The sequence below is a fragment of the Oncorhynchus nerka genome, linkage group LG14 (genome assembly GCF_034236695.1).
Source record: "Oncorhynchus nerka isolate Pitt River linkage group LG14, Oner_Uvic_2.0, whole genome shotgun sequence".
In the NCBI taxonomy this organism is placed as follows: Eukaryota; Metazoa; Chordata; class Actinopteri; order Salmoniformes; family Salmonidae; genus Oncorhynchus; species Oncorhynchus nerka.
Genome location: NC_088409.1, coordinates 16,125,271 through 16,136,714, shown reverse-complemented (window position 1 = coordinate 16,136,714; position 11,444 = coordinate 16,125,271). Strand labels below are relative to the sequence as shown.

At 45.6% G+C, this 11,444-nt stretch overlaps 1 protein-coding gene across 18 annotated transcripts in view; it reads left to right on the top strand.

Annotated features, from left to right (window-relative positions):
• Positions 1-11,444, top strand: part of LOC115117734 (titin-like) — a 65,002-nt gene that overhangs the window by 34,058 nt on the left and 19,500 nt on the right. For 16 of the 18 annotated variants that reach the window (XM_065027529.1, XM_065027526.1, XM_065027525.1 and 13 more), the window contains exons 8-17: positions 2,332-2,419; positions 2,785-3,035; positions 6,492-6,667; positions 6,789-6,902; positions 7,820-8,083; positions 8,439-8,576; positions 8,776-10,101; positions 10,337-10,579; positions 10,736-10,963; positions 11,179-11,400. In XM_065027529.1, coding sequence (XP_064883601.1) covers positions 2,332-2,419; positions 2,785-3,035; positions 6,492-6,667; positions 6,789-6,902; positions 7,820-8,083; positions 8,439-8,576; positions 8,776-10,101; positions 10,337-10,579; positions 10,736-10,963; positions 11,179-11,400 — 3,050 coding nt within the window. The remainder of the gene's footprint in view (positions 1-2,331; positions 2,420-2,784; positions 3,036-6,491; positions 6,668-6,788; positions 6,903-7,819; positions 8,084-8,438; positions 8,577-8,775; positions 10,102-10,336; positions 10,580-10,735; positions 10,964-11,178; positions 11,401-11,444) is intronic. The other 2 variants (XM_065027517.1, XM_065027521.1) reach the window with 2 other exon arrangements.

The following is an 11,444-nucleotide window of genomic DNA, read 5'->3' as shown; positions in this document are numbered from 1 at the left end:
GACCAGACTATATACTGGACCAGACTAATGTAGAAAAGACCAGGGAGGACCAGACTATATACTGGAGTAATGTAGAAAAGACCAGGGAGGACCAGACTATATACTGGAGAATGTAGAAAAAAAGGACCACTGGGGAGGACCAGACTCTATACTGGAGTAATGTAGAAATACCAGGGAGGACCGAACTATATACTGGAGTAATGTAGAAAAGACCAGGGAGGACCAGACTATATACTGGGTAAAGAAAAGACCAGACTATACTGGACTGGAGTAATGAGAAAAGACCAGACTATATACTGGAGTAATGTAGAAAAGACCAGACAGACTATATACTGGAGTAATGTAGAAAAGACCAGGGAGGACCAGACTATATACTGGAGTAATGTAGAAAAGACCAGACTATATACTGGAGTCATGTAGAAAAGACCAGACTATATACTGGAGTCATGTAGAAAAGACCAGGGAGGACCAGACTATATACTGGAGTCATGTAGAAAAGACCAGACTATATACTGGAGTCATGTAGAAAAGACCAGGAGACTATATACTGGAGTAATGTAGAAAAGACCAGACTATATACTGGAGTCATGTAGAAAAGACCAGACTATATACTGGAGTAATGAAGAAAAGACCAGGGAGGACCAGACTATATACTGGAGTCATGTAGAAAAGACCAGACTATATACTGGAGTAATGTAGAAAAGAAAGACCAGACTATATACTGGAGTAATGTAGAAAAGACCAGGGAGGACCAGACTATATACTGGAGTAATGTAGAAAAGACCAGACTATATACTGGAGTCATGTAGAAAGGACCAGGGAGGACCAGACTATATACTGGAGTAATGAAGTAGAAAAGACCAGACTATATACTGGAGTAATGTAGAAAAGACCAGACTATATACTGGAGTCATGTAGAAAAGACCAGGGAGGACCAGACTATATACTGGAGTAATGTAGAAAAGACCAGACTATATACTGGAGTAATGTAGAAAAGACCAGACTATATACTGGAGTCATGTAGAAAAGACCAGACTATATACTGGAGTAATGTAGAAAAGACCAGGGAGGACCAGACTATATACTGGAGTAATGTAGAAAAGACCAGACTATATACTGGAGTAATGTAGAAAAGACCAGACTATATACTGGAGTAATGTAGAAAAGACCAGACTATATACTGGAGTAATGTAGAAAAGACCAGACTATATACTGGAGTAATGTAGAAAAGACCAGACTATATACTGGAGTAATGTAGAAAAGACCAGACTATATACTGGAGTAATGTAGAAAAGACCAGACTATATACTGGAGTCATGTAGAAAAGACCAGACTATATACTGGAGTCATGTAGAAAAGACCAGGGAGGACCAGACTATATACTGGAGTCATGTAGAAAAGACCAGACTATATACTGGAGTCATGTAGAAAAGACCAGGGAGACCAGACTATATACTGGAGTCATGTAGAAAAGACCAGACTATATACTGGAGTAATGTAGAAAAGACCAGACTATATACTGGAGTAATGTAGAAAAGACCAGACTATATACTGGAGTCATGTAGAAAAGACCAGGGAGGACCAGGCTATATACTGGAGTCATGTAGAAAGACCAGAGAGGACCAGACTATATACTGGAGTAATGTAGAAAAGACCAGACTATATACTGGAGTCATGTAGAAAAGACCAGGGAGGACCAGACTATATACTGGAGTAATGTAGAAAAGACCAGGGAGGACCAGACTATATACTGGAGTCATGTAGAAAAGACCAGACTATATACTGGAGTCATGTAGAAAAGACCAGACTATATACTGGAGTCATGTAGAAAAGACCAGACTATATACTGGAGTCATGTAGAAAAGACCAGACTATATACTGGAGTAATGTAGAAAAGACCAGGGAGGACCAGACTATATACTGACGTTGCAACCCTGGCGTTGCATGCACCATGCATGCACCATGCACCATGCAAGCACCATGCACCATGCAAGCACCACGCACCATGCACCATGCAAGCACCATGCAAGCACCATGCAAGCACCATGCACCATGCAAGCACCATGCTCTACACCGGACCTGCACCGGACCTGTTTACATTACCTCTTCTTCTATGTAACCTTTATTTAACTAGGCAAGTCAGTTAAGAACAAATTCTTATTTACAATGACGGCCTACTGGGGAACAGTGGGTTAACTGCCTTGTTCATGGGCAGAACAACAGATTTTTACCTTGTCAGCTCAGGGATTCAATCCAGCAACCTTTCAATTCCTGGTCCAACGCTCTGACCACTAGGCTACCTGCTGTACCCATCTCTGTGTTTGTCTCCAGATCCATGAGTCCAGCCCAGGCAGACATGTTGTTTCTGGAGAATGCCAAGAAGCTGTCTATGTATGGAGTGGATCTGCACCAAGCCAAGGTACACTTTAGAATGTTCTGGAATCTAGGACTGGAACACTTCTATCTACAGAAGGAACATTTTTTATATATATTTTTAAGAGCGGTCAGAAAAATTAGAAAACTATCAAATTGAAGTGCATAATTTGGGAATAACAAGGTTAGGCAACTCTAGCAGCCACAGATTTTTAATTACAAAATCGCTGTCATCATCAAACAAGAGATTAATCTGTGCTGCTGAAAGTGTAGCAGAGGCTGCCTCCTAGTGGCATGTTGAGGTAAATGCAGGAATAACAGTGACGGAAAGATGCCTATAGTGTATATGATGAGGGTATATAGAACATATTGATCATCTTTACCGAATGTACTTTTTCTACATGCTCACAGGATCTTGAGGGTGTGGACATCACTCTAGGGGTGTGTTCTGGTGGTCTCATGGTATATAAGGACAAGCTGAGGATCAATCGTTTCCCCTGGCCCAAAGTCCTCAAGATCTCCTACAAGCGAAGCAGCTTCTTCATCAAGATTCGTCCCTCTGAACAAGAACAGTATGAGAGCACAATCGGCTTCAAGCTGCCCAACTACAAGGCCTCCAAGAAGCTGTGGAAGGCCTCAGTGGAACACCATACCTTCTTCAGGTGAGAAACTCACTATCCCTCAGTGATACAGTGGTGAATAAATAGCTGGTGGGTAAACCGTGATCGCTGTTCACGGTGAGTAAAATCATTTCCTTATACTTTAAGTTGAAAAAATGAATGGAACTATATATTGAGACTGTTTAGGGGTTAAATACATGTTTTTTAAAAGGTTTCCTGATCTATCTCTCAGATATAGGACAGACACTTCAGAACAAACTTCCTTTAGATGTTCTGGGGGGGATTATCTGTTGCTCCATGTATCTGTTATTCTATGCGTTGTATGTGCTAATAGCAGTAAGCCAAGTACACATTTTCATCAAATAATTCATTCATAATAATAAAAAGATGGATACTTCAAGGGTCTTAAAATTAAAAATCAAATAGCTAAATGATCCTTGGTATGATCTTCTTAAAACATATAGCTTGGTAGACCCCCCTCCCCCGGGTTAGACAGGGCTTTGACTGTAATGGTCTAATAATATTATCTTTGAGAAGTAACAAGCAGCAAAACAAAAACTAGATAGTCAGGGAGAATTGAAAAATCCCTAAACAATTCATTTAACAGTAGAGATTTTGTAATGTTTGGGCGAAAGAACACAGCATTAGATGGCAAAATGCATAGGGTTGCAGGAAATTTGCTTTTAAACGGCAAAATAATCTCTCTGTTCCCATGGCAGAATATGTAGAATCCCAGGAAATTTGCTTTAAAACTGCAACCTTTTTAGCTGCATGGCAAAATGTGTAGGATTGCAGGAAGTTAGCCTTACAATTGCAAAAATGTATCTTAGCTCCATGGAGAAATTTGTAGAATTTCAGGAAATTGGCTTATAAATGCAAACGTTTCTCTTCTTCTAAAATGTTCAGTCGAGCCAACGTGCATTTAACCTCCGCTACACCACTACTCACCCTGCTTCCAACTAACAAGTTACCCTTAACCATAGATCTAGGATCAGATTATCCTACTCCCCAATCCTGACCTTAACCATTAGGACGTTAAAACAATATCTGATCCCATATCAGCGGTTACGGGCGGGCAACTTCTACCTACTCCACTTCCTGGATCATCTGCTCCATAGAGATACAATAAAAGTGTTCTATTTAATTCTGTCATCTGCCCCCATTACTGCCCGACAACAGGGGGCTATTCTCAGGTTACCAATCCCTTGTGCATTCTAATTGGCCCCTGCAGCATAACCTTTCTGAGAGTAACTCTATTAGCACCGGTGGTAGTTTAACTCTGCTACAGTGCTGTGAAAATGATTTGCCCCCTTACGGATTTTCTCTATTTGTGCATATTTTTGATACTGAATGTTATCAGATCTTCAACCACATCTCTCGCTGTGGAGGAATTTTGTTCCACTCTTCCATGTAGAACTGCTTTAGCTTAGCAACATTTGTGGGTTTTCAAAGCATGGACTGCTTATTTCAAGTCCTTCCAGAACATCTCCATTTGGATTAGGTCTGGGCTTTGACTAGGCCATTACAAAACTTCAAATTTGTTGCTTTTTAACCATTTTCATGTAGACTTGAATGTGTGTTTTGGATCATTGTCTTGCTGCATGACTCAGCTACGCTTCAGCTCACAGACGGATGGCCTGACATTCTCCTGTAGAATTATCTGATACAGAGCAGAATTCATGGTTCCTTCTATTAAGGCGAGGTGTCCAGGTCCTGAGGCAGTAAAGCATCCCAAACCATCACACTACCACCACCATGCTTGACCGTTGGTATGAGGTTCTTACTGTGGAATGCAGTGTTTGGTTTTCGCCAGGCATAATGGGACCCATCTTGTCCAAAAAGATGACTCAAGTTTGTCAAGAAGCACCTGGATGATCATCAAGACTCTTGGAAGAACGTTTTATGGACAGATGAGTCAAAGTCCCATTATGCCTGGTGAAAACCAAACACTGCATTCCACAGTAAGAACCTTATACCAACGGTCAAGCATGGTGGTGGTAGTGTGATGGTTTGGGGTCAGCATGGTGGTGGTAGTGTGATGGTTTGGGGTCAGCATGGTGGTGGTAGTGTGATGGTTTGGGGTCAGCATGGTGGTGGTAGTGTGATGGTCTGGGGTCAGCATGGTGGTGGTAGTGTGATGGTCTGGGGTCAGCATGGTGGCGGTAGTGTGATGGTCTGGGGTCAGCATGGTGGTGGTAGTGTGATGGTTTGGGGTCAGCATGGTGGCGGTAGTGTGATGGTTTGGGGTCAGCATGGTGGTGGTAGTGTGATGATCTGGGGTCAGCATGGTGGCGGTAGTGTGATGGTTTGGGGTCAGCATGGTGGTGGTAGTGTGATGGTCTGGGGTCAGCATGGTGGTGGTAGTTTGATGGTTCGGGGTCAGCATGGTGGTGGTAGTGTGATGGTTTGGGGTCAGCATGGTGGTGGTAGTGTGATGATTTGGGGTCAGCATGGTGGCGGTAGTGTGATGGTTTGGGGTCAGCATGGTGGTGGTAGTGTGATGGTCTGGGGTCAGCATGGTGGTGGTAGTGTGATGATTTGGGGTCAGCATGGTGGCAGTAGTGTGATGGTCTGGGGTCAGCATGGTGGTGGTAGTGTGATGGTCTGGGGTCAGCATGGTGGTGGTAGTGTGATGGTTTGGGGTCAGCATGGTGGTGGTAGTGTGATGGTTTGGGGTCAGCATGGTGGCGGTAGTGTGATGGTTTGGGGTCAGCATGGTGGTGGTAGTGTGATGGTCTGGGGTCAGCATGGTGGTGGTAGTGTGATGGTCTGGGGTCAGCATGGTGGTGGTAGTGTGATGGTCTGGGGTCAGCATGGTGGTGGTAGTGTGATGGTCTGGGGTCAGCATGGTGGCGGTAGTGTGATGGTCTGGGGGGGGGGGGATTCCTGCACAGAGACGTGAGATTGATCAACAACTATAGGAAGCGTTTGGTTGGAGTCATTGCAGCTAAAGGTGGAAGAACCAGTTATTAAGTATAAGGGGGCAATGACTTTTACACACAGACATTGGGTGTTGCATAACTTTGTTCATGAAATAAATGAAATAAGTATGTAATTGTTGTGTTATTTGTTCACTCAGGTTACCTTTATCTAATATTATGTTTTGTTTGAAGATATGATAACATTCAGTATTAAAATATACAAAGTATAGAATTAGGAAAAAGGCAAAACCCTTTTCACAGCTCTGTACGTGACAAGTCCGTCATACAGGAGGAGCTCTGGATTAAGATGGTTCAGGTAACATGAGGTAGGTCTAAATCACCTGGCTGTATGCCATTGGAGGAACATGACTAAGCTTTTACTAAAGCTGGAGTTCGGCTGGCCCGGTGAGTTCGGCTGGCCCGGTGAGTTCGGCTGGCCCGGTGAGTTCGGCTGGCCCGGTGATGTGATTTATTGATTCATCACATCACTGGCCAAGCTATTATGAACTATGAAACCAAATCATTATAATAAGCGTGTCTAGAAACTGTGAGTGACTGTGTGATTCTCCTCCCTCAGGGTGTCGTCCGTGGAGCCCCCGTCGTCCCGCTCCCGGTTCCTGGCGCTGGGGTCAAAGTTCAGGTACAGTGGCCGTACCCAGGCCCAGACCCGCCAGGCCAGTTCCATGATCGCCCGGCCCGCCCCGCGCTTCACCCGGTCCGCCAGCAAGAGGCTGTCCCGCACCATCGACGAAGGTGTGGGTGTGTGTATGCGTGTATTACAGTATGTGCTTTTTTGTGTGTGGGAATGTGTGTGTTCGTGCCAGCGCGCACGACTTCAGGATCAGTCTCTCACCAACTTGTCCCACTCTTGTAGCTGGAGATGATGATCTCCAAGCCTCGCAGCTCTCTGCTAGGCCAAACAAGACCGAGGATGACGATTGGTTCTTCATGCTGGGATCTGACCAACCCCAGACTTTCTTTTCACCAGGTAGCCAATCAGGAACCATGTGGACCATCATTGAAGTTTTGACTCCGCTTACATAGAGCAACCTCAGTTCAGCCTTGCTAGAGAACTACACACTGTAGCTTTGAGTCAGCTTGATCTAACCCTGCGCTCTGTCAGTCCTCTCATCATCTCATTAGTTCCAACTCTTATGCTGAGGCCTAATCTCAGGCCAGCTTGGGTCAACGCTGGTGACTCACCAAGGGCAGCTCAGAATGACCTGTCAATCAATCACAGTTACATTGATGCTCCATTCACTTCTAACAGGTTATGACTGACTAACAGCAGCTTCAGAGCTCTTGAGTCTTTGGTCCGTGTTGTGTTGCTTGTTGAAGAGAGCCTTCAGTTCTTTGGTCCGTGTTGTGTTGCTTGTTAAAGAGAGCCTTCAGTTCTTTGGTCCGTGTTGTGTTGCTTGTTAAAGAGAGCCTTCAGTTCTTTGGTCCGTGTTGTGTTGCTTGTTAAAGAGAGCCTTTAGTTCTTTGGTTCGTGTTGTTTTGCTTGTTAAAGAGAGCCTTCAGTTCTTTGGTTCGTGCTTGATGATGGACATCATTGTGTCTAGGAGACTGCCGTTCCTGTGCTTGGAACTAAACGTCTAGCTCTGCAGATCAGAGAATTGTGTGGTAGTCTCGTACTAACTTAATTTGCTATCTGCCTGCCAGATACATTGAATTCCATTTGCTTACTAAATCAGTGAGCTTTGCTCTGAAAACCCCTGAAATGCAGAGCTGTGGAAGGGAGCTTTGCTCTGAAAGCCCCTGAAATGCAGAGCTGTGGAAGGGAGCTTTGCTCTGAAAGCCCCTGAAATGCAGAGCTGTGGAGGGGAGCTTTGCCTTACTCTCCCCTCCATCTAACTTCACCATTAACTCCTGCAGTAACACCATTACCTCATGTTCTATCAACAGCCAGAGGGGGGGAGACTTTCTCTGTGGAGACTTCTACTCAGAGCTGGGATGATGGCAAGTCTGTCCAGACAGTCAGACAGGCATGGCAGGAGACTGAGACAGGCCAGACGGTCAGTCGGACTGTCAGTCAGACATGGCAGGGACGAGTGACTGATGAACAGCAGCAGGGGAGACTGGAGGAGGAGAAAGAGGAGGATTGGTTTGTCCTGCTGGGCAGACGACCCTCCCTTCCCTATGTCCCCTACCCCATGATGAAACCGCCAGGTATCTGTTGTTAACCTCATTCTGTACCTGGTGTAGCTGTCGCTGTGTGCATCCTCGCTTTGACAATGAATCCTCCGTCGAGGTGTGCTTTAGAAGTTGACAGTGATGGAAGGTGAACCTGCTAAGCTCGCCACCGACCGTGATGACATCTTTAAAGATGTTGCTCTGTCATGTACTGGCTTATTTAATGTTGCTCTCTTATCAATGGTGCTTGGCCCTCGTTGATGTAGAGCTGTGATACTGTGGTAAGTATGCTTTGCTGATGATCCTCTGTTTGCAGTGTGCTCACGTGCTACGTTATTTTTCTATATGTAAGGGATCCGCTCTGTTCTAAATGTTTCTGTGATGTCCTCAGTCAAATACCGCTCTGCCCAGGTGGCAAAGGTGGCCACGGCCAACATTCTGGAGAGGCTGCTACAGCCAAGGCAGGAACAAAGTGATGACTGGGTCATGCAGTTGGACCGCAGCTTTGAGTTTGCAGACACACCTCCATGTGAGTCGTCATACTATATACATTCACTAGTGGTTATTCATTAGCACAGAAATAGTGTTTTGCAGAACAGACATGATTGTCTGTCTGGTAGAACAGGGAATCATAATTTCTGTCTGTAACATTCTGAACGTTTCACCACACTGAATAGGCTACACTCCTCTTCTTCCTATACTGATAACCCCAATCTGCCCCTCCTCAGTCTCTCCCCCAGTCTCCCTGGAGAAGGAGGAGACTAGGCAGGAGAGGAGGGAGGTGATCAAGAGGCTCCAGGAAGGGGTGTTCCTGGTGGAGAAGCTGAGGGAGGTAGAGGTGCTGGATGAGAGACTGAGGGAGGTGAAGGTTTTGGAAGAACGGCTGCAGGAGGTGGATGAGCTGGAGGAGAGGATACAGGAGGAGGTGGAGGCCAGGCAGCAGGAGGAGGAGGAGGGAGGGGTAGAAGTAGAGGAGGAGGTGGTAGAGGCAGCGGAAGAGAATGTGGAGGAAGTAGATGAGTTGGAGGAGCAGATAAAGGAGGTGTTTCTCAAAGGATTGCTGCCAGATGAGTCAGGGGAAGATGAGGGACTAAAAGAGGAGAGTATGGAAGAGGCAGAGGAATCTGAAGAAGGGTGGTCAAATGTGGCGAGCACCTCCTCTGTGGTACGGAGAGTAGACTTGAGGACCCAGAATAGTGTGACTATAGTGAAAGAGATGAGGCAACAAGAAGGAGGGATGGAGGAGGAGACGGTGGAACAGGTGGCGGTTTCAGACGAGGGATTGAAAGAGGATGAAGGATGGTTAGAGGAGAGGAAGCATCAGGCTTTGGTGGAAGGGTTGACAGAGGGGCTTGAGGAAAGGAGAGGAGAGATAAGAGTGGAAAGGAGGAGGAAGAAGGTGACTATAGTGACACAGGATGAGAGTCTTCCAGATGAACTAGAGAAGAAAGCATCTGAGAAGTTGTCAGAGGACCAGATAGGAGGCCATTTTTATAAAGAGGGACAACTTATGGTGAAATTCAATGAACTATTTGCGGCAGAGAAGTTAGGGTTACCGATAGTTACAATTCAGCAGGAGTGGCTCCAAGAACAGGAAAAGGTCAGGGAGGAGAAACAGGAGAGAGTGGAACAGGTGAAGGTTTCAGGCGAGGGGTTGATAGAGGTGAAAGGAGGTCTAGAGGATAGGATGCGGCAGATGTCGGAGGAAAGGTTGCCAAAGGGAGAGCAGACTGTGGTGAAAACCAAGAAAACAGTGAGAATAATGGAAGAAATGAGGAGAACACAGAAGACACTCGAGGAAAAGTCATCAGAGGACATTTTATCAGAGGAAAGGCTGGGTGATGGTTTTTATACAGAGGGGGAAGTTTTGGTGAAATTCAGAAAGGATGTGGAGAGGGTTCCACATAGAGTCAGACAAATGGGGAAGCCCCAAGAAGAAGAAGAAGAAGAAGAGGTAGTGGAAGTGAATATGCAGCCATCTCAGCCAGAAGACAAGGACGATTGGGTTGTGCTGCTGGACAGCCTCCCACACAAGACTCTTTATAAGCCTCCAGGTAGGTCCCGTCAACCAATCAGCTTTGCTTCTCTCCGTCACCGTTGAAACCGTTATGGAAACGCTTGCTTTACCACCACCCACACAATTACCCACAATTCCATCTCGAACATTCCCTCCGCAAAGCTAACCAGCTCTTGTGTGTTTTACAACAATTGCCATTTCAATTGAAAGATAAGCCTTTGGTGCAGTATGGATTTGTGTGGCTGAGAGAACTGCTGTGTCTACTTTGTCAGTCATGCCAGCCGACTCCGCTCTGGTGCCTGTGGTCTCCACAAGATTCTCTGTGGTGTTAGTAGACACGGTCGAGCAGAGAGCACCAGAAAGGGAATGCATTGAAGTGGAGGCCACACAGCAACAGCCTGAAAGGGGATTGGTGGAAGGACGGAGACCGTGGCAAATGCAGGAAGATGATTGGTTTATGCTCTTGGACCTGGCTGATCGTGTTCCTTCAGGTGTACCAACCACACCAGTTTCAGGTATGAAGAACTTTCATCAAGCCCTGCTGCTTGTGCTATGCCTCAATTATTGGTATTTTATGGATTGAAACAACTGGCCTACAATGACTGATTAATCATCGAACTAGGCTTTGAACATCATGTCTCTCACGGTTCATGGTGTCTTTTATGTATCAGCTTCTTTGCAAGAGCAAGTTCAGGTGTACGTAGATGAAACCATCTCTTCCATGGTTAAAGTGATGACAGTGGTGCAGAGAGAGGAGACCAGGGTGACTGTAGTGGAGGAGATGGAGTTACAGGAAGACCAGAGCCGTCTGGAACAGAAACCGTCACAGAGAGAGATGGAAGATGACTGGTTTGTTGTGCTGGACATTGTTCCCAGAGAACCATCTGTGATTCCGTCAGGTATTTCCATGATTTTCATGCACTGCTTCCCAAGTCCCACCACAATATTAACAACATCTCCCCTGAGCCTGTGCTTCATACGCTGCAGAAAACTTTCAAATAAGAATAACTAACAAGACATTTGACTATCCACCAAGAGAAGGGCTTTAGATACATTGCTTTGTGTAGTAATTTCAATTATCTTCCAGTATCTGAGGAATGTGTGTTTGTATCAGCTTCTGTGGAAGAGCGTATTCCGGTATACCCTGAGGAAAGCGTCTCCTCTGTGGTTGAGTTGACGACAGTAGAGCAGAGAGAGGAGAGAAGGGTGACTGTAATGCAAGAGGAGCGACGTCAAGAAGAAGTTATACTTCCACCACAGCCATCAAGAGAGATGGACGATGACTGGTTTGTGCAACTGGATGTCGTGCCCAGAGAAACATCCTATATACCACCAGGTACCCCATACAATTCAAGGCTTTGCGCCTCAGCCCCTGATTCC